General features: G+C 39.0%; 1 protein-coding gene across 1 annotated transcript in view; it reads right to left on the reverse strand.

Annotated features, from left to right (window-relative positions):
* The window catches only part of ephb6 (eph receptor B6), a 100,621-nt gene extending 75,306 nt beyond the window's left edge, over window positions 1–25,315 (reverse strand). The window contains exon 1 of the mRNA XM_038284425.1: window positions 25,194–25,315. Coding sequence (XP_038140353.1) covers window positions 25,194–25,251 — 58 coding nt within the window. The 5' untranslated portion in view covers window positions 25,252–25,315. The remainder of the gene's footprint in view (window positions 1–25,193) is intronic.
* Window positions 25,316–27,998: the final 2,683 nt, after the last annotated feature.

Consider the following 27,998-nt stretch of genomic DNA (forward strand, 5'->3'; position numbering starts at 1 on the left):
GTCTTCTGGCTCCAGCCTGCTCTGCATACCTAGAACCAGAACTAAACATGGAGAAGCAGCATTTAGTTCCTATGCTCCACTTATCTGGAACAAACTTCCATAAAACTGTAAAAGTGCAGAAAGCCTGAGTTCCTTTAAATCAAGACTAAAAACACATTCGTTTAGGATTGCCTTTGACTGTTCTAGTTAAAAAGTTCAACTAAAACATCATTAGTTCAACTTTTTTATTTTCTTTAGTCCAACTGTTTTTAATGTCCTTTTTTGTTTCTGCACTTTTTTCCTACTTGCTTTGATTCTGTTTTATTTTCCTATATTTTAATCATGTAAAGCACTTTGCATTGTCTTTGTACTGAATTGTGCTATACAAATACATTTGCCTTGCCTTGCCTTGCCATCTGGGAAAGAAACCCGTAGGTCATAAAAGTTAGAATTGTTTTTACAAGAGGAACATATAAGATAGGACCTGTTCAGATAAGACCATCACAGCTTCTTGGGCTCCAAGAAAAAAACTAAATGTGGAAGAAAATTGAAACACAGATATTGTGATGCATTGTTGCTATAGGAAGGCTTTTCTTCAGAGGGACAGGGGGACCTGGATTAAATGAATGCTAAAATGGGTGGAACTGAACAAAAGGGGAACATGAAAAAAAAGATGATAGAGTCTGCAAAAAATTTGAGATTTGGACTGAGATTGTCATTCTAGTAGGTCAACAGACCTAAACATAGACAGAACTACAATGGTATGGATTAAATCATCCAGCCCAAGTTAGAACTACTTTGCTAAATAAAATGGACTGTAGATGTGCAGCTAGAAAAACACTCCTATATGCTGTACTAAAGTGGCATCATAAAACATGAAAAAACAATAAAATTACTTTGACAAACTTTGTCATTGTCAGTTTATACAAAACAAAATTTCAGTGCATACAGCTTTTCAACAGTGAATGAGCTGCTTACAGCAGTGAAATGAACATTTCCATTTATAAAGTGCAGCAGTGATCAGAATGTAAACAGTATAGGAGAAAAGTGAAACCTGTTGAAAGTCATGGTGCAAAAAGGTATAAATAAGGAAAAAATCAGAGCAGTGCAAATAAATAAATGTGGTGCTAATTGCAGTAGAATATTGAGTTGTGTTCCATTTAAAAGGATATGAAAAAAACTCAGCCATGTAATGCAAATCTGATGTGTGACGCAAAAGTGTGTTAGTAAGAATAATTATCATTGATGAGTTGTGAGTTTATTGCACCTTAATATTAGCTGCCTTTTGGTGTCAGAAGTAATCTTTTCCCAGTAGTTTATCTAATTAGGCCAGTTCCTCGGTCCGGCTATATACAGTTATAATCTTCATTCTGTACATGGCAAAGATTTGGGAATGGAATGAGAGCGGTTTCCTTTAGCTAAGAACAAAGTGGAATATTTTGATAAGGCTGGAGTCATGGATGTCTCCTCATCTGCAAACGTGTATGATGTAACGATGTGTTGATGTGGCATACAGAAGTATAAAATGTTTATCTGCCTGCCTATCAGGGCCACTTCCCCAGAACTGAGCCTGGTTGGTAAGCAGCTGCCTTCTGTAACCCTAAGCAACTTTTCTAAACTGAGTAAGATTACAATTTATATCAAAATCTGCTGTCAAGTGTCTCATGGTTATTGAATACATATAAGTAATGAAGTGTTGCTCAAAGAGTTTGTCCAAAGTGATCTATTTTCAGGAAAATTAACCGAAGAGGGAAAGCTTCAAGGTGTAGACACAGAGCTTACCTTTAACAAGTTTCAGCAGTTCAACAGTCTGATGGCAGCAGGGGAAAAGCTGTTGCAGAACCTGCTGATCTTGCAGCAAATGCTGCAAAGCCTCAGAGGGCAGCAGGAAGAACAGTCCATGGTGGGGATGTCAGGCGTTACTGATGATGGTAACAGCTTTCCAGACTGTTCATATTTTTAGGCAGAAATTTGAAAAACTATTTATTGTTTTAAGTTAAATAGAGCATAAAATAAATCTGAAATGCATTTTAGATTTTTTGTTTGTGGAACATTTGTGAAAACATAAATACAGTTTTTGTCTTATAGTTTAAGATCATTATGCAAGAAACTGTGCATAAGTTCCAGGCTCTCTGTTTTAGTGTGCTTCAGTCCAGTCTGTGTGATTTAAACAGTCTTTAACGCCAACAGATGATATTCAAGTGGGAATGCTTATGCATTCCCACTTATTGTTTTTCACTTGTAATTTTTCTGACTCTAACTAGTCCCGCAGTTTTCAACTGATTTCAACAATTTTGGTATCAAAACGTTCAGCTTGTTCAGGAGAATTCTGCTATGTCTTTTGGTAAAGATATTTTTTGTAGTTTTCGCGATATTCAGCTTTTTCTGCGTATTTTTTTTTGTCCCATTGAAATGCATGTAGAATTCTTAGATTTCAGCAAAATTCAGCTAAACCTTCATCATCTTTGACCTTTAACTACTTCTGCATACTTTCAGCTAGAAACACCATTCAACTTTTAAAATGTTTCCGTATCTTTCTGCTATTACTGTTTAACTCGGCTTTCAGCTAACTTTTACAGTTTTGCTTCAGTGAAGCTTCAAACTTTTAAAGAATTTTTACAGATTTTCAAATTTATAATGGAAGTCTATGGATGGAATGTTCAGCTGAGTGGCACACTCTAGCGTTTTCAAAAATTTCACTCATGCCGAACAGCTTCAACTCACTCGCTCATTTTTTACTCTATCTAGATAAATTTTACATCAAAACGTAGGGATTTTTGTCAGGATTCAGGAAATGTAACCTTCATTTGTGTGGCATTTACGGTTTTCCGACAGTTTAGCCCAGACCACGAAGAAGTCCACACTTCTCCAATAGAAATCCAATGAGAGCTCTCTGAAAATCCGAACTGAAAATTCAAAAAAACAGACTTTTTCGTATCGCTCCCATTCGGGAACCGTGCGACGTAGCAACATGAGCCTTGTGGAAGTTGTTCCTCAGACCTTCCTAGCACTCACATTGAAGGAAGTGTGTCGATATCGTTTATCGTTTAGCTAGGAAAAAGGTTTGTTCGGGGGTAACAAATCTGTCCGAACCCCAAAATCAAGATTTTGACAATTATACACTTTTTTACATCGTCACCACGCCTAGACGAAATATTATAGAAATATGCGAGTTACACCAGTTGTACTCCAAAGAGGGCTGACGCTCACGGTGAAAGAATTTTTTGAATACCTAATACGGTTTTGGCTCACCGCTCGTTTGTTCGGAGGGAAAGTTTTGCTTTTGAGAGTTCTGCTCTACCATTGGGCTGCATGTTATTTAATGAGACCAGCAGGATTTCTCAAACCTTTATATTTCTCCTTCCCATTAAGGCTGTGAATGAGCTACATCCATGAAAGTTACCCCAATCGGAGACTAAGGATAGCTCTCGCTTAGACTGAAAGAATTATTTAGATAACATTTACGGTTTGTCTTCAGCACTCGTTTGTTCGGAGCTGATAATCCCATTCAAAAAAGCCTGAGAACAAAGAAACGAAAGTGAAGCGTGTTTCTCTCTGTCACTGACAGGCTCGTTAAGCGTTGTCAAGGTAACCGTGCTTCAAAGGGATTTTACCTCCACCACCTTAAACAGCACATTTTAATCTAATGAAGGGAGACAACACTGATTTAACATTAGGAAGTGGATACAATATGACTACTGGCCATGACCCTTCCCTTCACACGCAACCCTGATAGACTTTCAAAATAAGACTCCGGGGACCCTTCAAAATAAAAGCCCCTACATTAAACTCATATTTTTTTCCCAGCATATGGCTCAACATTATGACCCAAACTCAACCACTTTTTTAAAAATGAGACTCTAGGGGTTTTTCAAAACGCACCCCACGGCAAATTTCAAAATAAAAGCATCTCATTGCCACTTCATCTACTGTCCTAATAAAAGGGGAAAGAGTGATTTAATGATTGGAAAGTCATCAAGTATCACTGCTGGGTCTGACCCTTTTCTCAACACACTACTGCTAGACTTTCAAAATAAGACTCCAGTGATCCTACAAAATAAAAGCCTCTATATTATACTCGCGTATTAATTGATGCAAATGGCTCAGCATTATGACCCAAACTCTACCAGCTTGTTTCTATTAGACTCTAGGGACCTTTTCAAAACATACCCTAGAGCGAATTTCACAATAAAAGTCTCCCATTTACGCTCTAATACATCATCTATTCACCCAATACCATGGAAAACCAGTGATTTCATATTTAGAAATGGATATCACTGCTGGGCATGACACTTCCCTTGACACACTTCCATGATAGACTTTCGAAATACGACTAAAGGGACTCTACAAAATAAAAGCCTCTTCCTTACACACACTAATTTATTGTGCTTTATGGCTCGTAGCTATGACCCAAACTCAACCAATTTCTTCAGATTACACTAACAAGGCCTGTTGACCACACACCTCAGTGCATATTTCTTAATCAGGTTCAAAGATTTACACTGTAATAAAGCATCTGCTAACCTCGTAACATGCAGCCTAAGCCTGCCAACGGTGCTTTCATCAACACAGCGGCTCATAACATGCAGGTTAGTTTTTTTGATAAATTCAGCTCCTTAAGTGGAATTAGTTCTCTTTCCATAAGCTTCTCTCTCTGTCCTTCCTCTGCTTGTCATGGTCGGTCTTGCACATAGTTTTTTAGATTTTCAATCCTCTAAGGATGACACTGTTTTCTTTATGCTGATCAACTGACACATTTTAAATAATTACAAATTGTTTTACCAAGTCTTGACATTTCCACATATGATTTCAAAATATTGATACTTATTCAATACCATCTTCCTCAACATTTTACTTCCCATCCTTAAGCTACTCACTTTTTCTTCAAACAGATAAGATTCAAGTTTTTCTTTGTAATTTCTTTTCTGATTCAGCTAATTTAATACTTTTCAGCCTATGCTGTGAACTTTGGCTTCATTCTGCTCTCTTTCTGGACAGGAATTAAGCTTTTCTGTTTGCTGCTAATTCATAACACGCCTGACATGTTTCTGGGCAGTAGGTGGCCCCCCTTCAAAATGTCTTTATATATTTTTCTAGAAACTTGGGAGACATTATATTAAGACCCTTGTAGCACCCACAGTCTAGACATTTTTGATATCATGTATGGTTTGGCTGCGCAGCTTTTAAGATGAGTTTGTTTCTGCCATTTTACTGCCAAATGATTCTACCCTACAAAATCTTCAGATTATTCTATTGTTTTCTGCAGTTTGAAGTTTCTGATGACTTCCTATCACATTTTCATATGTTATGCAGTTAATTTCAGCTTTTTTCATTCAGCAAAAGCATTCCCACTTGCTGTTTCTCCGAAACAGCTTTTTCTAGTTTATGATTATTTTTAATACTAAAAAATGTCAACAGCAAATGTCTAAAGTACATTTTTGCAGCCGCTTTTCAGGACTCTCAGCTCAAGGCTATGTCTAAATATTATGGTTGTATTACTCACAAATCTATGTCCTTTGTTCCTCTCATTCAAAAGTTGGCGCTCATTTCCAAAGCTGTCATTGAGTTTTTATTGTAGAATTATATCTTGTTTATCTTTCAAGGCTTAGAAGCTTCTCGTCGCCTCCTCTTTTCTGCTCATCTTAAACAATAATGACATGGTTTAGATCAGTGGTCTCAAACTCAAATCCTCTGGGTGGTGTCCTGCAACTTTTAGATGGCTTTCTTGCCCTACACACCTGGATCAAAAGGCTAAACTATTTCATTAGCAACATTAAAGCGAGGCAGAGCTCTACTGATTAGGTTATATTGGAATCAGGTGTGATAATTAAAGCAGAGACACATCTGAAAGTTCCAGGACAAGCTGGCCCTGTAGGACTGGATTTTGAGATCACTGGTTTACATGCATGAATCTTCTTACTGGTTGCATATATTGGACTCTGTATATCACTGAGCCTTTTATTTTTTACTACTGGTATTGGAGCCCTTACTCATCAAGGTCTTTTGGATGGACGGTCTGTTTTTTTTTATTTTTATTTTTTTTAGGAAATATTCAAGAGGGCATTATCTGCTTTTTAATAAGCTAATTTTGTAACCCATACCTAAGGTTATACATGGCATAAAAAACAAACAAAAAACTCCTCAGTTTACAATCAAAAGAATAAAAAATAGTAATTAAAATGTTTGTTTTAAATGTTTAAGGCACCTTTTAATCAGTGTCTAAATGAGGCAGTTGTTTAAGCTGATATTAAAATTATATTGGTTCAATAAAATTTTAATGCGTGGAATTCTTCTGCTACTTAGTCTTTGTTTTTATTATTCTATTGCTATGTATTGCCTTTTAATATCCGTAATTATATGATTGGTAATGTTTGTGCACCGCAGCTGTCCTTGGCCAATGAGATGAAGTGGGTTAATTAAAGGGGATATGTTTTTTTTAAGTTGCAAAACAAGCCATGTTTGAACCACATAGACTCACAGATTCTGCACTGTGACCTTATTAAGTATCATCCTTTTCACATCAGATAAAAGATGCACAGACAAATACACACACGCACACACACCCCTTCATAAGTAGCGTGGATGTGTCGTTGTGGATTCATTTAGCTATCCTCCTCAGGCACAGTCATGCATAAATAACACAGAGCAAACAATTTTGGCATTAATATTTATGTGCCTGCTATTCAGTCGCTTGTTGTGGGGACCCAGGACCTCACGTCATTTTTGCTCTTTTTCTGTTACAGACCTGTACACCAGGATTACATGGAGGAGGGTTTAATCACCCAAGCATGCATGTCTCATTGTGTGACTTAAACGTGTTGAATAATTCACCATGACATGTAGCGCTGAAGCTGAACACATTTTCAGAAAATACTTGTGGAAATTACTGCTGCTTGGGGTTTGCGAGGAGAGAGAGCGTGCGTTCAGCTTTCATGTGGCTATAAAAGCCCCTTTATTTAACTCTGTTTGCGCCGCAGCATCTCTGTGAGACGTCTATGAGGGACGAAACACTCAAAGTTTGTCCCCAACAGTTTGAGGAACCGCTGAGTCTGCAGTCTCCACCTGAGTGCTAAGTTAATGCATACAGGCCTGCGTCTCGCTCCACTCTCTCTCTTGTTGAAAAAGTTTTCCACCTCCACCCTGTCCCTCCCCCCACCTCCCAACTTTCTTGTCTGCTTTCCGCTTTCTGTGTATTATTAATCTGAAAAGTGACAGCAGGGTAAGGCATCTCTGAACATAAAGGAGGGAGATAACGCTCTGCTCCATTATTGATGCTGGATTTGTTGGGAAAGTGCCCTGATAACCAAAGCAAAAGAAAGTGGGATACAATAGAGTAGAAAAAAGCTTGGTTATGAAAGGATTAGGTGATATGATTGTGCTTGTGCATATGAATTTGTTTCTCCTCTCCTACTGTGCATGCCGTGGGTGTAAAATGCTCTTTTCTCTTGTTGCAGAGGTGACCTGCATTACTTTCTGGCTGTCCCCTCTGCCTCTGGAGTGTGCTCTTCTGTTGAATGACCCCCCCTCTGCTCTCGCCATTCACATCGCCATGCCCAACACTTCTCCCTCTCAGTGCACCCATGCATGCACCGACACCCTCTTCGGCGCTAAGTGTTGTTCTGTCGCCCATGTTACACCCCTTGACAGCAGATGTAGGATACTTTACAGTACACTTTTCCACAGCTCTGCCCACTGTTCAGTAAAGGACTTAGCTACTTGTATTTCACAGATTTATGAGAGATAGGAGTTTAAATAATGCCTCAGTATCAACGTCAAAAAAACGAACAGAAATACACTGTGCACATCTTTTTTCTTTTTTTTCTCAGTTACCTGCCACAACTTCATTGTATCTAACTGAAATCTTTACTTTGAAGTGAAACTGATGCATACTCAATGAACTAATGCAGCTAACATGTAATGTATGTAGTTCTGTTTTGTGCTGTTAAGTTAATGCTATGCCCATTTTTCTTCAGGTACAGATGGAAATATGGTGCTGACCAGCTTTACCAGTGTCATCTCTTGCCAGTTGCTCTTTGAAAATAAGCCATCCTCTCTCACGTTCAATGGAAAATATATCACTTTTTTTCAAAACGTTTTGTTGATTTTTAAATGGATTTGTGTTTGGACATCAATGAGCCATTTTAAAATTTTTATACTCTTAAAGAGTAAATTCTAAGTTTTTTACATGTAAAGAAACTTTAGCAAGATTTGATTATTAGTATTTTGAAAAAATCTGTCACCTTCTTTAATATAGATTTACATAACTTATCACCTTGGGACCACTTCTGCTCCTCTTCTTCCCATGACAGTCAGATTTTCAGAACTCCTGTCATCTTCATGACTGGCATTGCTTATCCATGATTACTTTTTAATCTAAGGCTCTACTTTTAACATGAAGGGAAAAAAGTAATGCTTCAAAGGGCGCTCTATTTTCTCACCATGCACTGAATATGGCAATAAAACATTAAAGACTTAAACTCTTCAACTTACAATAAGGTTGTTGAATACTTATGATTTTATCTAAGGGTTTTTAGAGCAAAGGTTTCCCCATTTTTAAGATTATGTGTCTTTACATAAACTCAGGATAAAACACATGGTCTAACAAGTCTAACAAACCATGAATTATTTTGTGGACAAATGTCCGCTACATGTTTCCTGCAGTGTCAGTGAATACTTTTTGAGTGTTCATCTTGTGTTTTGTCTTTTGTCCTCCAATGCACCCGTTCCCACCAATTCTTTATATGCTCCAGATGCTCCCACCCACAGACAGTCAGCGAAGGACAAGGCCTGCGCTAAACCTTCATTACAAACAACCACAGTGAGAGTGATACGCCAGGACAAAGAGGGAGAAGGAGGAGAAGAAGGGCGGGGGATTAACGTGAATCCAGAAATAAGCATGCACATGTCAAAGGGAGTTATCAAAAAACTCAGTGGTGGTTTAAGCTGAATGAAAGTGCAGCTGCAAAAATACAGTGTTTAAGCCAAGGAAGATGACAGAGTGAAATCCCCAAAGAAACTTTGAGCAGGTAGCAACAGGCAGCAAAGGGGAGGACTTCTCACAAAAACTGACTGCTTGATTACAAGATGTTCATTACCTGTCTGGAATTTTTTTTTTAACTAGTTTTTGGAAATCACCTTATTCAGTGTGTGTGTTCTTCTCGTTGGATTTCACACCAAGCCAAACGAAGAGAAATAGAACAAAAATTTCTCAGAGACACACTGATTTTTTAAAGAAGAACTTTGATACGTTGAATTATTAAGTTACTTTATGTCATTTTTATTAATGACATAATTATTCAAAGTTGCCGCACATAAAAAAAATACCATAATTTCTCTATATATAGGCAGGCACTGGATGGAAAAAAACATAAAAAAAAGTAGTAAAAGCCTAAAGAATTTTAAAATGTTCTCAGCAACTCAGGAGGTTTAGTGAAATATCATATAGACAACTTTAATATCATCCAACAAATCCTGATATCAGACAAAGATAATACAAATTGAAAAAAAAGTTAAAGATGAAAAAAGCTTTCAATAGCAAACTTTTTCCTAAATGATTTACCCTGAGATTTGATTTCAGATTAAGCATTTACAGAAACAACAAAAAATAATTTTATCTCCATAATTTTTTTTCCAATTTCTCTTCTTTTCAGACCAATTCTTATCAACCATTTGATTTTTTTTTTATCAGTGGATAGTCTATTACAGCGTTAACTAGACCCCTCAAGAAGTCAATTTTGTTTTTTTTAATGTGGATTTGGTAGATTGCTTTTCATCATTGTCCTGCTGCATTACTCTAGTCATGAAACTAACTTTTACTGTTGCCAATATCTGCAGCGCTTTTGATGCAATACTGTAGCTGCTTTGGAAGTTGTTCAGATTGTTCCTGTTCTCTGGATGATGTTCTCCCTGAAGACTAAACAATACATTTGTGTTAGCAAAGTTTTCTTTAAAGCAATTAAAAAATAATCAATCAATCAAAACCACCAATTTTATTCTATCAAAAAGTTAAAATCATTTTTTTTTTTGTTAGTATATAGTTATGTCTCTAGCAAGATCCGTCAAAGAACTGATGGTTTCTGAAGAAACCAATGCATTGTTCTCTGCATGTTTGTTATTTTTTTGCTTTGTAAGAGTAAATCATACCTTCATCTTCTTGTGAAAGGAGTTTTAAAAGCAAAACAAACTAAACTGGGGCTTAAGTGGTCTGACTGGATCTTTAAACCCTAAGTGGGAATGTTGTCAGAACACTTTCCCCTTGTCGTTTTCATCTACAGTAAAGTCAGGAAATTAACATCTATTTGAATTTGACACTATTCTTGTTAAAAACAATGTAGCGTACTTTGAATGGATAGTTGATTTTTGTAATGATTAGTTGTGTTTGATCTGCTTTGGTTATGTCTATAGATTTTGGTTTTCTGTGTCTGCAGTCTTGAGGCCTATAGACTGCAGCATACAGCCCACCACAGCACACTCTTCTGCATTATTCAACTCAACTTGATTTCGATCAATCAAACAATTGGACATCTCATTAAGCAAATTCATTAAAATGTCTTGAGAAGAAGCTGTGAGAACCAGGTTTCTTACAGTTCTAGGAGCTGTGGTTGATTTTTATATGGACTGGGTGGGCATTACAAACACAGAAACATAATTTATCTATCAGATAAGCTTTATATTATTTTCATCTGTTTGGAGTCAATGGAAACTTGGAACTCCCATGTGTTGAGTCAGCGCTGCTTTCTTGCTACTGACAAAAAGGCCTTTTGCAGCACTACTCTGCATTTTATACCACCTCTGAATCTCAGATAGTTTCCTGTGTTTAAATTGTTTGTGAGGAATAACTAGTGGTCAAGGCAGGCCAAGGTTTATTTGTATAGCACAATTCAGAATACTAACAATTTAAAGTGCTTTATATGAATTAGACAATAAAATATAAGAAAATAAAAGCAGAGAAAAAGCAAATGAAGATAAAAAATGACAAAAAGCAGGTGGTAAAACAAATAAAACAGTTTTAACCTTAAACTTATGATACCTCAGTTAACAGTTTAACTTCAAATTCAAAGGCATTAAAAAAATGGGATTTTAACATTGTTAAAATTTTGACTTAATTTTGACTTAAAAGAACTCAGGTTTTTATCACTTTTACAGTCTTCTGGAAGTTTGTTCCAGATCTGTTGAGCATAGGAACTAAATGCAGCTTCCTCATGTTTGGTTCTAGACACACACGCCAGACACATTCGAACCAAGCTTCATCAGTAGGGCTCAGCACTGTTTAGTTCTGGCTCGGTTCTCAGATAACAAAGAGCGCATGAGCAGACCATGTTATCTCCTTACAGTCAACCTCCATAATCATGAAACTTCAGACATTCATAAAACTACTAGCTTTCCTACCATGCCACACAATTTCCAGTGATGTTTCTGCTTAGCAGTGTGATTATCTTAACTTATGTTGTTGTTTCCTGCATCTGTAAGCCCTGTTTAGACTATCGTTTGTCGTATCCACTTCCCAAAAGTCTACTCTGTCAAGTGAATTCACCAAATGCTGCCTTCTTTGCCTGACTCCACATGGCAGCGCCATGTGGTGTGCTTGTTTTCCTACTAGAGAGCAGAAGTACCGTAGATCTTCACTAGGAGGCGAGGAACCGTGCTAGCGTGGTGTGTAAATGGTCGTAAGGAACCAAGCTCTGCGCGGTTAACTGATCCAAGTTCGGCACGGATCGGTTTTCAGAGGTTAGTGTTAATGGGGTTATAATATCTTTCAAGTCTTATTTAATAATTCCAGTGCTGTACCAGAAAGGCAGACCCAGTTTTCTAGACACTCTTATTAAATCAAGTGATCAACAGTAGCAAACGCTGCACTGAAGTCCAGTAATACCAGCACTGTGGTTCTTCCAGAGTCTGGGTTTATACGGATGTAATTGAACATCTTAATCAGGGCCGTCTCTGTACTGTGGTTGGCATGGAACCCTGACTAGAAAACATCAAAGAGCTGCTCATTGTCAGAAGGCATCTAACTCTTAAAACACAACTTTTTCAATAATCTTATTGATGAAGGGTAGGTTTGAGATGGGCCTACAGTTTTGTAGGACCAATTTGTCCAAGATTCTATTTTTCAACAATGGTTTGATAATTGCTGTTTTTTAAGGAATCATCTTAGTTGTAAATTATACATATCTTCTTTCGCCATTCTTTTGCCACCTTCGTCCAGCTTTTCGATACTCCCTTTTTCATTTTCTTATGGCTTGAGCATTTCTGCATGGAGATTTCATCTTCCCAGAGAGAACATTCACTTTAACAGGAGCAACTGAAACAATGATGTCTGCAACTTTAGAATGGACTTTATCAAACAGTTCATCCACTGGGGGTAAAGTGGAAGCAGAAGGATAAACCTGGAAAGTTATTAATTGTACTATTTATGATAACGCACTTTCTTATAAAATCTCTTTTGGTAATTAGATCAGTAGGAAAAACGGTTTGAAAGTAAACAGTTACGTAAACATTAGAAATATTTAGACCTTTAGAGATGACCAAGTCCAAAATATATCCTCAATTGTGCTAAACCGTAGAAGAACTATATCAGGTTTGACAGATAATATGAAAAGTTTTTTTCATCGTTCCAGATATGTTACCCACAGGTCAAACAGGGGCACAGATTAAAATCCAACAATACATTTCAACAGTAAATAGGTAGCAAGTTAAAGAAAAGTTTGAATAAATATTTATGGTTTTAAAGCTGTTAAAATGTCATCCTTTTAATGGGACACCAGAGAATGTGCTGCAATAGCCGAAGTTTAATTTGGGTGTAGGGAGGGCTGACCCCTCCCTGCAAATGTTCAGTCAATTGGCTAACAATAGGTTTCTACACTTTTACCTGTGGAAAAATGCAATTTGTGGGAAAGGAAATGTTTCAGGTCTCAAAAATCACAGTATCAGAAGCCAAAGAGCCCCACCCATGACACACAAGGACCAGTTGCGGACTGAGTGACAATGTCTGTCAAACAGCCAACTGCAGGCTAGCTACTCAAGACTGACAAACTCTACAGACATATATAACTAATTAAAGTATGTTTTCCAATGAGGCTTTCTAATAAGCTCTAAAAAAAAAACACACAAACAGGTTCATAATATAGTTTTCATTAGGCTTGCATGTCTACATTCAACATTTTATTGGTATGATGTAATGTTTAATTCTAAGGTATCATGATTATCAGAAACAGGATTGAAATATCAGTTTTTTATAACAGATCTAAATGTGTTTCACTTATTTAACTGAGTTACTTATATAATAATATTTAAATTTAATGAATGTGGCTGTATGTATCACAGTAATTACCCGTCAATAAAGATATTCACTTTATATTTTGACATTATGATGCTGGTAAAAATAAATGTATCAATTTACCAGTTTTGAACACAATATCATTTTAAATAAAAATCAGTTAGATCATATCACACTCATTATTTAAATATTCAAAAGCTCTGCCAGTGTCTGTGTATCGTTCTACAGCGATCACCTCTGATCTCTGATCTAAAAAAATGAGCATTATGCTAAATCATAAACTGAATAAAAATCCTGTTTGTATTTTTCTTTTCTGTGTGTATTTCACTAAACTCAATATCTGAGAACACAAAGCCACTCTAGCACAGAATTCTTCCACGTCATTCTTCAGCCTCTTGATAACGCCCAGAAACAGGAACATCCACAGTAATTAGCTTTAGGCAAATGTCTCATGGTATTTATTTCAAACCGATGATAACCTGTAGACTTTTAAAAAATGAGGCTTTGTTACTAAAGTCTAGACAGATTTGTCTGCAATCATCTGCATGTAATGAGTAGAGAAGACTACAGCCAACGGTAATATTCTTTGGTTTTGGCAAACAGTTGACATTTTCTTCTGTGAGCTTTGCTTGTGTTGGCAGGCATGTTTGTCACTCAAGCTAAATGCAAAGCATGGAAGTGGGTAGGCTGTAATTTGTATATGTGGGTTAAAAAAAAGAATTAAAGAAAATTTGCTTTACCCAATTAGAAATTTTCATATTTAATTAAATGATAAATTTAAACCATTGTCCTAATAACGCCTTAAAACAGTACAATTAGGATAGATATAGAAGAATATGCTGTACTCATCACTGTTGAAGCTTTTGGTGGGACCAGATTAGTAAACTTTTTTGCTTGATTTAGCCCACTGTAAATTACTCATGCTTCAATAATCATTGCAAGGAGGTTAAAATCATAACTCCAAAGGAAAATAAAAAAGTTGTCTAATGACTAAGAGCTTCCCTTAAAAAGTCTTGTTGAATTACTTTCAAAGACAGATTCTATTTTCATCACTGTTTCCTCCTTCTTTGCGTCGGGCACTGAAGGAATGCAATTCTGAGAGAAGATCAGTTTTCTATAATCTCTAACTCTTTTCTCAGTCTGGAAGGTGTGTCGCTGCAGCAGCTCTCTCAATGTGAAATCCAAAACTTAAAACAACATTCCTGCTCAGTGCAAGTCGAAACCTTGTGTTCATCTTTCTCTTCTCATCACACTTCAACTTCCATCCTCATGAAAGAGTTATCTAACTAACCCCTAAGAGAGCGGCCTGTCTCACAGGCTGCCTGGAGGCTTCAGAATCCCCACCTGCAAAATGGCAGTTAGGTGATTCATTTGAAGGAAATATGACCGTATGTTATTTTAGTGCTCGCAACAGAAAATACGTCAACAATGCATATGAAAATAAGGCCACAGGTAGATAAAGATGCTGCTTTGTTTTTATCTCTTATTCCCAACAGAATTAGGTCTGCGAAAAGCGTGGCGTTTGTTTTCTCATCACACTCTCCTAAATTATTGTGCACTTGAAGAGCAGCTTATGGCACCCAGGATGGAGAGGGAAATCTGTCCAATTAATACCCGGTTAGAGCTGGAAGCAGCTGACAGCTGGATAGGTGGCCCAGGTGACCCTAAAGTGGGAATTGTCAACATGCAGACAAGTTTATTGTTAGGAAGCACCTTACTTCTGTTCTCAGGCTAATTCCTAACACCTTCAAATTACTGTCCTGTCATGTTTGTATTGAAGCCACTTGTTTTATCTTTAGGGTGTTTAACTACTATAATAGTAGTTACAACATTTAATCTCCATGTGAGATTCAGAAAATATTTTTGAATAGAATTTTAATAAGAAAGAGGCTGGCTTTTTTTTTAATCAATAATGTAATTTTAGGTTATTGATAAATGGAAAACTAAATCTAATTTCAAAGAAACAATTAAGGAACTATAAACTAGTAAAAAAAAGTAAATGAAAAAATTTATTTAAAAAAGAAACATTTAAATTAAGAAATACCAATTTAAAACAGGGTTTTGCACAAATAAATGAACAAAAACATAAAAAGATAAATAAGTGAAATTAAAATTTTAAATTATAAGTTAAATGCATAATAATACATTAATCATGGAAAAATGCAATTATTTGTAAGACATAAATAAAGTGTGGAAATGTAACACTGAGTAAAAAAATATTAGGAATTATTAATTATTTAGCATAAGAGAAAAATAAAGTGATTAACGTATAAGTAAGTAAATGATGAAAAGTAGAAAACAGTAATTAATTATAAAAATACATATATTAAAAATGTACATAACGGTAGTAAAACTTTTGGAATAAAATAATAAACAATTAAGAGCTAAATGTGACAAATTAACACACCTTTGTAAACTGAAAGCGCAAATAAAAAGTAAAAGTTGGAATCAAACGTCTCCTTTTTGATTACAAAAGTCCTCCCTGTTGTTTAGTGTTCACTCTGAGTCCAAACTAAAATGATTGCAGAATTTTCCTCTGGTCGTTTTAGCATCAGTTCTGTGATGCTGATGGGTTTTCTGAAAAGAACTGTAGGCCTTTTCCCAACATTGAATCAGAGCCAAGCTTTTGACTTTTTTCTTCCTAAAATTTGACCTTATCCATCTTTAGGGGGTCTCTGGTAAAATGACTCTCTAGCTTTGGGCAGTTGTCTTGCCGCTTGACCCACTTAGTACGTTGATACAGTTTGTGAGCAGATGTCCTGGCACTTTCCCTTAGAGTTCACTTGTGTAGCTCAGGACCCATCGTTGCATGAACAGCAGCAGGCTGCGTGGGCCTGATGCAATGAAACCTCTTTCACAGAACACAGATTTATTCTTTGAGCCATTGTTGCTCAGTTCTTTCCTAATGCTTTTCCTTAGAATGACATTTATAGGTTGACCCTGCTGAAAAAGAGGGTTCAAGACCGTTTTCCACGGCTCTGAAACTCCTTTTTAGCCTGCAAACTATTAACAACTTGTTTTCTAAAGTATTTGGAAATCTAACAGATAAGATTTATGCCTGTCCTTCAAAGGTGAGATTGAACCCTTCTTAGTTTTATGTCAATCCTGCTTAACAACAACATCAGTTTCTAGTTTCTCATTCAGCTTTTCAAGACATAATTGTTTTTTTGTTTTTTTTATTGTGTGTATTTTGTATTCTGATTAATTTCTTTTTAATCATTCTTAAACTCCTTGAAGATAGGAATAGGAAGGATATTTTTTACTTTAATTATATAAAAGTTTAAAAAAATGTTAGAATTTTCACTATTTTGCCTGCAATTATCTTTATTAAGAATCAAATGTTATTATCTTTTAAAAGCACAACATAACTTTCAGTAATTGCCCAGGCACATGTCAGTGAGCATCACCGTGTCTCTGCTCACCCATGATGGGAAACACTGGAGGGCATCAGGTGTGTTTCCTGCGCCGGCTTCTTCCTTTTAATTTATCGTGTTAATCCAGAGTGAGCGTACAGTCTCTCACACACCTCACATTTCAAAGCCCAGCTCTGTGGCTTCCCATCAGCAGTGAATCAACACTTGTGAGGGTGAAAAATCCAAAGTCACACCTATTCTAGTTTTATGCACGCAAAGGAGAGGACAGAAAGCTCTTATAACTGCAGGGGCAAGAATCCAAAGCAAAAAGCACATTTATGCCTTGCAGCAGCCTTCAAATGTTTTGGTCATTTTCCCATTTAATCAGCATAAACTTCACTGTACCGTAAGTAGAAACAAAACAATTGGGGGTATAACAACTTTTACTCATAACAATTTTCTAAATATGACCTGCATTTGTATTCAGACATCTGAGTGGATATTTTAGAACCACCTTTAACTGCAGCTCCCGCTGCAGGTCTTTTTGAAGTTTATATTTACAAGCTTTGCACATCTAGAGGCAGAGAATTTTTACCATTCTGTCTTTGTGCAAAATAACCTACGGTAAGCTAAGTTGAATTGAATGGACCTCTGGTTGTATGTTTAGGTTGGTTGTCCACCCGGACGTTGAATCTCAGGTTTTTTACAGTTTCTAACTTCTAACATTATTGTTTCTAACATTATGTGTTTGTTTGTTTCTTCTTACTGCTTTACATTTAGCTCCATCCATCTCCCAGCTGACAGGTTTCCCATCTCTGCTGCTTCTACCTTGTTTCATTGTGGCGGCTTTTGTTTAGGCTGATGCAAAGTATTGTTGTTGATCCCTTTTGTAATTTAAGTTGTTTATAAATGTATTGTTTTAGGGCCAGACAACATAAGATTACCTTTCTTTCTGCTCCCTTTCATTTAGTCTAAATGTTAATTTAGATCTTTTTTTCTAGATATTTATTATAATTAATAAGATTAACATTTAAATACAATAATATATATGTATGTATATATATATATATATATATATATATATATATATATATATATATATATATATATATATATATATATATATATATATATATATATATATATATATATATATATATATATATATATATATATATATATATATATATATATATATATATATATACACGTGGTTGCTGTATCTTCTACAGAAATTAGCTTGTGACTTATTTTTTTAACAATGGCCTATCTATTTATTTGCCTTTCTCTCATAAAAAAAAAAAAAAACAAATTGTATAAGAAGTGCATAACTGTAAATTGTTGGAAGCTGGAGAAGTACCTCCTTTCTCCAGCAGAGTCCGCCGTGGATCCTCCTGAGCAGAGCCTCCTGCACAGCTGCTGCTCATTACCATCATCAAGAGGATCCACTACTTAAGCTGCCTTCAGACCTTGCCTCAACGCCGCAGTGTTGAGCCAGTTGGTTAGAACCTAAACCTAGAACCTCTGAGAACTTAGTTTGCTCTGAGTCCTGACTGGATCCTAATCTTGTCTCTGTCTTTCCAGGAAAACCTGATCTTCCCTTGCGAAGCTCAGGAAGAGCTTAACCTGCCGAGCCTGCCCTCTGAGCCAAACCTGAAGATTACCTCTGGATTCACATGCAGCTCTGGACCAAGAGCTGGAAACCCAAAGTCAAGGTCTGCTACCTTCCTAGAAGCAAGACGCTGAAGCAGCTAACGGACTCTGCTAACCAGACTCTCTCCAGTTCCAACAACCTTCCTCTCCAAGTGCTATTCAAGGACCCTCAAGGTACAAACCAGAAACTATCTAAGGACAGTCCTCTAAGAACCCAACTAACTAAACTGTCTTCCTCACAGACTCCGGTGAACCCGTTTTTCCCAGGACCAGAACCTGAACACATTATCTCAGAAAATTGTATTCAATAAACTCTGTGAACTTTTCAACTGTTTCCTGCCTCGTGGTGTTCTGCATAATTGGGTCACATTCGTGTACCGATCATGACAGAACACTGCGGCCAAACACAGGACCCAGCAGAGCACCTCCGGAGGAGGCTTGAAGTACTAGAAGCTCAAGTCCATGGTCAAGCCAAAACTCTCCGTGAGTTGAATGCTTTTGTTGAACACCATAACCAGACTTTACAGTCTTTCACCGGCTATTTTGGAAGCGCTAATGCCGTTCCGGCAGCGCAACCACTTCCGGGTCCAATTCCCCCTCAGAGGTCACCAGAAGTGACGTCATCAGAGTTCCGCCTAAGCCTTCCTGAAAAATTCTCGGGTAATATGAAGGAATGCAGAGGATTTTCATTTCAGTGCAGATTATTGTTCCAGAACTCTCCCAACAGTTTTTCGACGGACTTTAAGAAAGTAACCTTTATTCTCTCTCAACTAACAGGAAGAGCTTTGGAGTGGGCCCAGGCCAGATTTCCCTCAGATGAAAGTCTCAACTGCCGATACTCTGATTTCATTTCTGAGTTCTCCCAGGTTTTTAATCAAGAAACTGATCAAACAATTGACTCTCGTGCTCTTTTCAGTATTAAGCAGGGAAATTCATCGGTGGCTGATTTTTCGATCAACTTCCGGGTTAAGGCAGCAGCTTCCGGATGGAATCAAAGTGCTCTGAAGGGAGCTTATTTCATGGCCTTAAATGAGAATATTAAAGACGAACTGGCAACTCTCGACGAGCCAGCCTCCCTTGAGGATCTAATCAAACTAACAATTAGATTGGACAACAGAATTAGAGCCAGAAACAGCTCCAAGATAAGAAACTCTGGGTCTCACGCCCCTACATCTGCCTCAAATATCGTGACTGTTTCTTCTCCTCCCACAGAGCGACCAAAGGCCCAGTCCCTCCCTCTGCCTGTTCAGGCTTCACATTCAGGTGGTATGGAGGTCGAACCTATGCAGGTGGGACACACTCGGCTTACTCCTGAGGAGAGACAAAGACGTTTTTTGAGCAGACTTTGCATCTATTGTGGTGAAAGTGGACATTTCATTGCTTCCTGCCCGGCTAAATTAAAAGGCAGGGCCCGCCAGAGGATCTGAGGAGTCTGGCGGGCCAAACCAACTCTAAGAAATCTCCTCGATTGATGCTTCCTGCCACTTTGTTTTGTGATAATCAGAACCTCTCCTTTTCTGCCTTTATTGACTCAGGCTGTGAACGGAACCTCATAGACTCTAACCTTGTTCAACAGTTGATGATTGAAACTGTTCCCCTTTCTCAACCTCTCCGTGTCTCAGCCATTGATGGGAAAAATCTCCACCAAGTTACTCATCAAACTCAACCACTCGAGCTCCTCCTCTCAGGTAACCATCGTGAAACTATCACATTTTTTGTCATTCCTTCTGCATGTTCCCCGTTGGTGCTCGGATTCGAATGGCTGGAGAAACACAATCCACGCATTAATTGGACTGAACGTCACGTGGAAGCATGGTCTTCGTCATGTCATGAGACTTGTCTTCGGTCGGCAGCCCCCGTGGTGGGGCCTCCTAGAGGGGGGGGAGAGATGGACTTTCCTGACCTATCTTCAGTTCCCTTTGAGTACCATGACTTGGCCCCGGTCTTCAGTAAGGTCAGTGCTACGTCCCTTCCACCACATAGACCATATGACTGTGCAATTGAGTTGTTACCTGGAGCACCGTTACCCAGCAGCCGTTTATATAACATCTCCAAACCAGAACGAGAGACAATGGAGAGGTATATTAACGAGTCTTTAGCTGCTGGAATTATTCGCCCGTCCTCTTCTCCTTTGGGTGCTGGTTTCTTTTTTGTTGACAAGAAGGATGGTTCATTAAGACCATGCATTGACTACAGAGGGTTGAACCAAATCACTATAAAGAATAAGTACCCTTTACCTCTCCTAGCCTCAGCTTTTGAACCTGTTCAGGGGGCAACAGTCTTCACCAAACTGGATCTGAGAAACGCATATCATCTCCTCAGAATCAGAGAAGGAGATGAATGGAAGACTGCTTTCAAGACACCATTAGGTCAGTTCGAGTACCTGGTGATGCCTTTTGGTTTAACAAACGCCCCCGCCTGCTTTCAAGCACTAGTGAATGATGTTCTCAGAGACTTTTTAAATGTGTTTGTCTTTGTCTATATAGACGACATACTCATTTATTCACGGAACTTAACTGAACACAAGAAACATGTCCGCCTGGTGTTACAGAGGCTACTGGAGAACAAGTTATTCGTCAAGGCAGAAAAATGTGAGTTCCACCAACCATCAGTGACCTTTTTGGGGTTTGTGCTCGAGGGCGGGCAGGTTAAGCCTGCTGAGGACAAGATAAAGGCGGTATTGGACTGGCCGATTCCTGAAACTCGAAAACAGCTTCAAAGGTTTTTGGGGTTCGCCAATTTTTACCGTCGTTTCATTAGAAATTATAGCCAGACGGCTCAACCTCTGACCTCTTTAACTTCGGTTAAGAGGAATTTTCAATGGACTCCCGAAGCTCAGTCTGCTTTTGACAAACTGAAATCTTTGTTTTCCAGAGCACCGGTGTTAATTCAGCCTGACCCTTCTAAACAGTTCATCCTGGAGGTCGATGCTTCGGATTCTGCCGTTGGAGCCGTCCTTTCCCAGAGACTCGACTCAGATCAAAAGATTCATCCATGTGCTTTTTTCTCTCGCAGACTGTCATCAGCAGAACAGAACTACGGCGTTGGAGATCGAGAACTATTAGCCATCAAATTGGCGTTGGAGGAGTGGAGACACTGGCTAGAGGGAGCTGAGCACCCGGTTCTAGTCTGGACTGATCACAAGAACCTTGCTAGCATCCAGTCTGCCAAACAGGCCAACCCTCGTCAATCCAGGTGGTCCATTTTCTTCTCCAGATTTAATCTCGTTATCTCCTACAGACCCGGATCAAAGAATGTGAAACCAGACTCCCTCTCGCGCCTATACTCCGTCGATCAACCCGAGACACCAGAGCCAGTCCTCCCGGCCTCTTGTACTGTGGGAGTCGTGAACTGGGAGATATCCGATCTCATTAACTCCGCCCTGGCCACGGAACCCGACCCAGGTAACGGTCCGGCTAACAGAACTTATGTTCCGTCTTCCGTCAGGTCCAGGCTCATTCAATGGATGCACACTGCCAAATTCTCGGCCCACCCTGGAGTCAGTAGAACCATAGCTCTCATCACCAGACGCTTCTGGTGGCCCACTCTCCACAGGGACGTAAAGGAATATGTGCTGGCCTGCCCCATTTGTGCTAGGAACAAGGCCTCGCATCAGCCACCCTCTGGTCTGCTACAACCTCTTCCGATCCCTTCACGTCCATGGTCCCACATTGCCATAGATTTCGTCACTGGTCTCCCCGTCTCTCGAGGTATGTCCACAATACTCACCATCGTTGACCGTTTTTCCAAGTCCTGTCATTTAGTCCCTCTCAGGAAGCTCCCCTCGGCGTTCCAGACTGCTCAGCTTCTCGTGAAACACGTCTTCAGATTACATGGCATTCCCCAGGAAATCCTATCAGACCGTGGTCCTCAATTTATCTCTCAAGTTTGGAAAGCCTTCTGCTCAGCTCTGGGCTGTAAGTCTGCTTTAACTTCAGGTTATCATCCACAATCCAACGGTCAGACCGAGCGCATGAATCAGCACCTTGAATCCACCCTCCGCTGCCTAACCTCCAACAACCCCACCGACTGGAGCCAATACCTTCCGTGGATCGAATACGCCCATAATTCACAAAAGTCAGCTTCCACCGGCCAGTCACCATTTCAGGTCAGTCATGGTTTCCAACCTCCACTTTTCCCTGCAGACGAGAAAGAAATAGCGGTCAAGACCATCAACCAACACATTCGTCGTTGTCAGAGAATTTGGAAGGAAACCATCACCACCCTCAAAAGATCATCCGAGACCAATAAACGCTTCGCTGACTCCAAAAGACGTCCCGCCCCCGAGTACGCCATCGGACAAGAGGTTTGGCTATCTACCCGAGACATCCCCCTCAAGGGGATGTCTCGGAAACTTTCTCCCAGATTCATCGGTCCATTCAAGGTTTCCCAGGTCATCAGTCCCTCTGCAGTCCGCCTCCAGCTACCTCCGAGTCTACGCATCCACCCCACCTTCCATGTCTCTCAGGTTAAGCCCGTGTTTTCTAGTCCCTTGTGCCCGCCATCCGACTCCCCACCACCCACCCTGGAAGTCAATGGCCACCCTGCGTTTACCGTCCGTCGCATTGTGGACTCCCGTCGGCGAGGTCGCGGCTGGCAGTACCTCATCGACTGGGAGGGCTACGGACCTGAAGACCGTCAGTGGGTTCCTGGCTCATACATCCTCGATCCTTCCTTGATCGAGGAGTACGAGCGTTCCTGTCCATCTACTTCCTCCGGACCGCCAAGGGGCGGTCGTTGAGGGGGGGGTACTGTTGGAAGCTGGAGAAGTACCTCCTTTCTCCAGCAGAGTCCGCCGTGGATCCTCCTGAGCAGAGCCTCCTGCACAGCTGCTGCTCATTACCATCATCAAGAGGATCCACTACTTAAGCTGCCTTCAGACCTTGCCTCAACGCCGCAGTGTTGAGCCAGTTGGTTAGAACCTAAACCTAGAACCTCTGAGAACTTAGTTTGCTCTGAGTCCTGACTGGATCCTAATCTTGTCTCTGTCTTTCCAGGAAAACCTGATCTTCCCTTGCGAAGCTCAGGAAGAGCTTAACCTGCCGAGCCTGCCCTCTGAGCCAAACCTGAAGATTACCTCTGGATTCACATGCAGCTCTGGACCAAGAGCTGGAAACCCAAAGTCAAGGTCTGCTACCTTCCTAGAAGCAAGACGCTGAAGCAGCTAACGGACTCTGCTAACCAGACTCTCTCCAGTTCCAACAACCTTCCTCTCCAAGTGCTATTCAAGGACCCTCAAGGTACAAACCAGAAACTATCTAAGGACAGTCCTCTAAGAACCCAACTAACTAAACTGTCTTCCTCACAGACTCCGGTGAACCCGTTTTTCCCAGGACCAGAACCTGAACACATTATCTCAGAAAATTGTATTCAATAAACTCTGTGAACTTTTCAACTGTTTCCTGCCTCGTGGTGTTCTGCATAATTGGGTCACATTCGTGTACCGATCATGACATAAATTGCCTTGTCAACAGCATTGTCCACCTAAAACATGAATCTCTTGCTCCTCCAGAATATTCTTTGGGTGACTTTCCTCATGTTTGCAATCTATTTAAAACAGAGCATATTTGGGTTCATAGAAAACATAACACCTTTAAGACATAATTCAACTTTAGCCTACTGTACAGGTATGCAATAATTTGCTAATCACCCCTTTGAATACAGTTTGTAGTTAGAGTTTGTAGAATTGATGTTAAATATGAACAATTTTTCTTTTTCACATAGTAGAAAGAACAACAGTCCAATCAACACAAATCCACAGACTCCAATCAAAGCGACGGCTGCTCATCCTCATGATATCACTAGATGGTTCAGTTTCTGTGGAATTATAAGGACATCCATGCTACTGGGTTAATACTGTATTATGTGGAGCCCCCATTTGATACGACATAAGAGAGTCAGTAGACCAGTAATTCTGCACAGCCTCGCTGTTGTTCTGTCTCAACTAAGTCCAAGCCATCTGTTACAAACAAGGCTCAAATCTGGAGCCGAGTCAGACATATAGGTTCCCACTGCAATAGGCTGTTAAACTGACTCAGACTGCTCCGTAAAGCCACAGGGATATGAGTGCGAACAGGTGCAGCTCTTTCCAACATACAGCCATAACCTTTGGAAAATAAATTGCCTGCTGACTGCCAACACACTCTTCAGTGTTGGAGAGGAGATGTAGAGATAGTTTATAATTACTATGTGCATGCAGACTCGTGCATGCACACACTTTTGTGCAACATTAAGACAGTTTGAGTCATGAGATGATCACAGCTTTCTTGAATCACCCCACTCTGCTCTGACAGACCACTTTACGGATGAAGTCTCGCTTAAGTGTCCATCATTTTCACTCACTTCTGCGCTTTTTAAGACTCCTAATGCTCCCATTTAGCACAGCAGTAGGAGTCGTTGAAAAATACCCGTTGGTGAAAGACCAGTCTTGGAGGTGGGGGGTAGGGGTCTTGGGTAGTCACATCTGAGAGATCATGAGTGACATGGGGGGGGTTAGGCGTGGGCTTGGAGAACGGTGGTGGCTTCATGCGCCCAAAGGCAAAGAAAAATGGATTATGCAACGTATATTATTCACTTATTCCCCCGCCTTATTTCCATATCCTTTTGTTGTCAGAGCTTGATGGGACCCGACGCTGCACCAGGACACCTGGCACCTCCATGCCAAGAAAGTCCTGTCTGATCTGCTGCCACTTTAAAGTATCTGCACATGCATATTCACAGACAGTAGTGAAAAGACACAAGAAGGTAAAATTCTGATAATTGTTCAGGTGAGGCACATAGCTCCCACGTGGCATAGTTTCACACACTGAAAAAGTCTTGTTTATTCATAGATGTCATCCTAACCGTAGAAGATTAATGCTGATTACAAGCTCATGATGAGAGGATCATGGGCTTCAGCATGCACAAATCTGAAGAAAAAGTTAATCTCTTACCTTCCTCAGCTGAATTGGGCTGGAAGAAAAGGCAGAGAGACAGAAAGACACTCCACATCTCCAGTTTAGAATGACACTGACAGACAGAGAGGAAGGGAGAGCAGCATGAAAAAGAGAGAGGCAGAGGGAGATGGAGTGGGTGACAGGGAGGGAGGAGGAGGGGGAGGAGTCTGCTTGATCCTTTTTCTCTGAGAGAAAAAAGGAGGGAGAAAAGATGGAGGGAGGGTGGTGTTAGTGGATAAATGGATGAAGGAGGGAGCAAAGAAAATATTTACAGAGCAGCAAAACATTGCTGTTGCAGAGCAAGACGGGAGGAGGAGGAGATGAAGACATCAGAAACAGAGAGAGGAGAAGAGAAAAAGTTATTTCCCCTGTCTGCCAGACTGGAAAGGATGAATACGAGTTTGTCCGGTTTTTAGGAAGCCGCTGTCATGACATGTTTAACATCCATTTCAGGGCTCCTACAATGCCACCCGGAAAGCATCCCTCACACATCTGGACTATGTGCAAACAGCTATGGCATGTGGGAGTTCAAAACTTCCTTTATTTATCTGTCTTTTTTTATTATTTCAACTTTGTAGGGAAAAAATAAAAAAATATCAGAAGCAATTTTGATACTTTCCATGTACTTTTTGTAGTTCTCTCCTCCAAACAGCCTCCTCTGTTTATGCCTCTCAGACACACTCCTAACCTCTCAAGACAGATCACCCAGACTGTATGCATTAAAACATCCACATACACACCATAATAAACATGCTGGTGCCCCTCACTGGACAGCCTGCAGAATTGCAGCGTGTTGATGGGTTTTCATGCTCCAGTTCACTGTGATCCGTCAGACCACCGTGGCCTCTTACTTTGAAGATGCAGCTCGTTGGTTTGACACAGTTAGATGGCCCAATTCCCAGCAAGCCAGGGGGGTCTGAACCCAAGCTATATGATCCAGCGGGCTGCAGCTCTGAGGGCAAGATGGGTGGGAAAAATATCAGAACAGCTGTAAAAGCAAAAAAGTCTGTGATTATATTTCCTTTTCATTTTTAAAGGTGCCATAAGATTAATAAATTAATTACAAATGTTATTGAATCAAACTTCGGTCTGCACATTGGGCATGGATCTTCCAGTCAGACCCAAGACTGGAAGTTTTTCAGCTTAGAGTTTGCATGTTCTTCATGTGTATCCATCCATGGGTTCTGTCCAGGCAACCTGGATCCTTCCCACAGTCTAAAAACATGATCCTTTATTGACGGTTGAAGCTAATTAGCCTTACACCAGTTGTGTATAATACAAACCTTGGTTTATACATTTGCTTCTGATTAAAATGATACCATAAAATGCGTTTTAATATAATTCTGTTGTTGAGAGCGTGAACTAAACATGAGACTGTATAGAATTTGGTTGATAAAATCAGTAAAATGTCTTAACCTGAGTTACGTCGTATTTCAAAAAATAAATTCAGGACATTTATTTCTTTTACAAATGATATATAAAAATGGACCAAAGCTGTTTCAAATTTTTAGTTTCAAGCACTTTTGCTTCACTCAGTAAAATTAGTAATTTAAACAGGATTGTAGAAAAAAAATTACTGAATTTATTTCTAAAACATGATATAAAAATTATCTATGAAATAAGGAGACAAAAACTCCTAAGAATATATAGTAAAATGTAAGTTTTCAATATTTAGCTGAATTTAAAACACCAGTGACAAATAAAGCAATGGTTGTTAAGAATTTTTTTAAATACTTCTCTAACACTTACCTGTTATTATAAAGAAGCAGTTTAGCAGTTAATAGGAAAATGCAGAAAAGAAGCTGCTATATTTTTGATCAATTCAAAAACATTTTTATAATGAAAATTCGATAATTTTCCATAGACACATGATAGATTAATTTGTAACATTGTTAAATCTCTAACACTGTTTTTTTTTCAGTTGCAAAGAAAGGCTTAGTAGCTCCTGGGACTTTGTATTGAGTCAACTTTGCACAAATTATATTAGTTTGAAATGCTAAGATAAATAAAATACCAACGCTTGTTTAAAAACATGTTTTGACTACATAGTAAGTTTTGTCTAAGCAAAAAAAAACATTGATAAATAGTTAACAAATGATAATGGCATTTTTTGTGTTGTTTCCTAGATGCCCAGTGATGCTAATCTGCTTCATATCTAACATTACACTAATTATAGGTGCAATGTTGAAATCAATATCCTCTATTTAATCTAATATGTGCTTTACAGCAAACATACAAAAAATTTAAAAAATGTGCAACTGGGTATAATTTAGGGCTTTATTGTTGAAATGATTAACCCGCAATTTTGCTATACTTCAAACTAATTAAGCACTTTATATCATTTCCTCTAAAAAAAAAACTGTAATGATCTTGTCTGCAGGTCAAATGTTAAACAAGTCTTACATTTGGTGCTTTTAGTCCTCATCTGCTGCTTTTTTTCATATCTAATTCTTTGTGTCCAATTTATTTTATACTCACATTTATGTGTTTCATATTATTTTATATTAATTTAGTACAACTAGCTTGATCAACTAGCTTGATTGTTGCAGTTCCAGTGAGACATTTGCACTTATCCTATACATGTATAACGGAATGTTAAAATCTTGGAACCTCACTTGAAAAAAAAAAGACATTTTATGACAGTAAGAAATGGAAATGGAGACAGCCCCAGTGTGGAGCCATGAATACTAGACGGTCCTAATAAAGTTTTACAGAGCAGCAGTTACATTAAATATTTTATGACAGCTAAATACTGCAGCAGCTGGGGCTATACACAGAAAAAAACACACACACACGAGTATA

This window comes from Cyprinodon tularosa, unplaced genomic scaffold (assembly GCF_016077235.1).
Source record: "Cyprinodon tularosa strain WSP-4 unplaced genomic scaffold, ASM1607723v1 ctg2, whole genome shotgun sequence".
In the NCBI taxonomy this organism is placed as follows: Eukaryota; Metazoa; Chordata; class Actinopteri; order Cyprinodontiformes; family Cyprinodontidae; genus Cyprinodon; species Cyprinodon tularosa.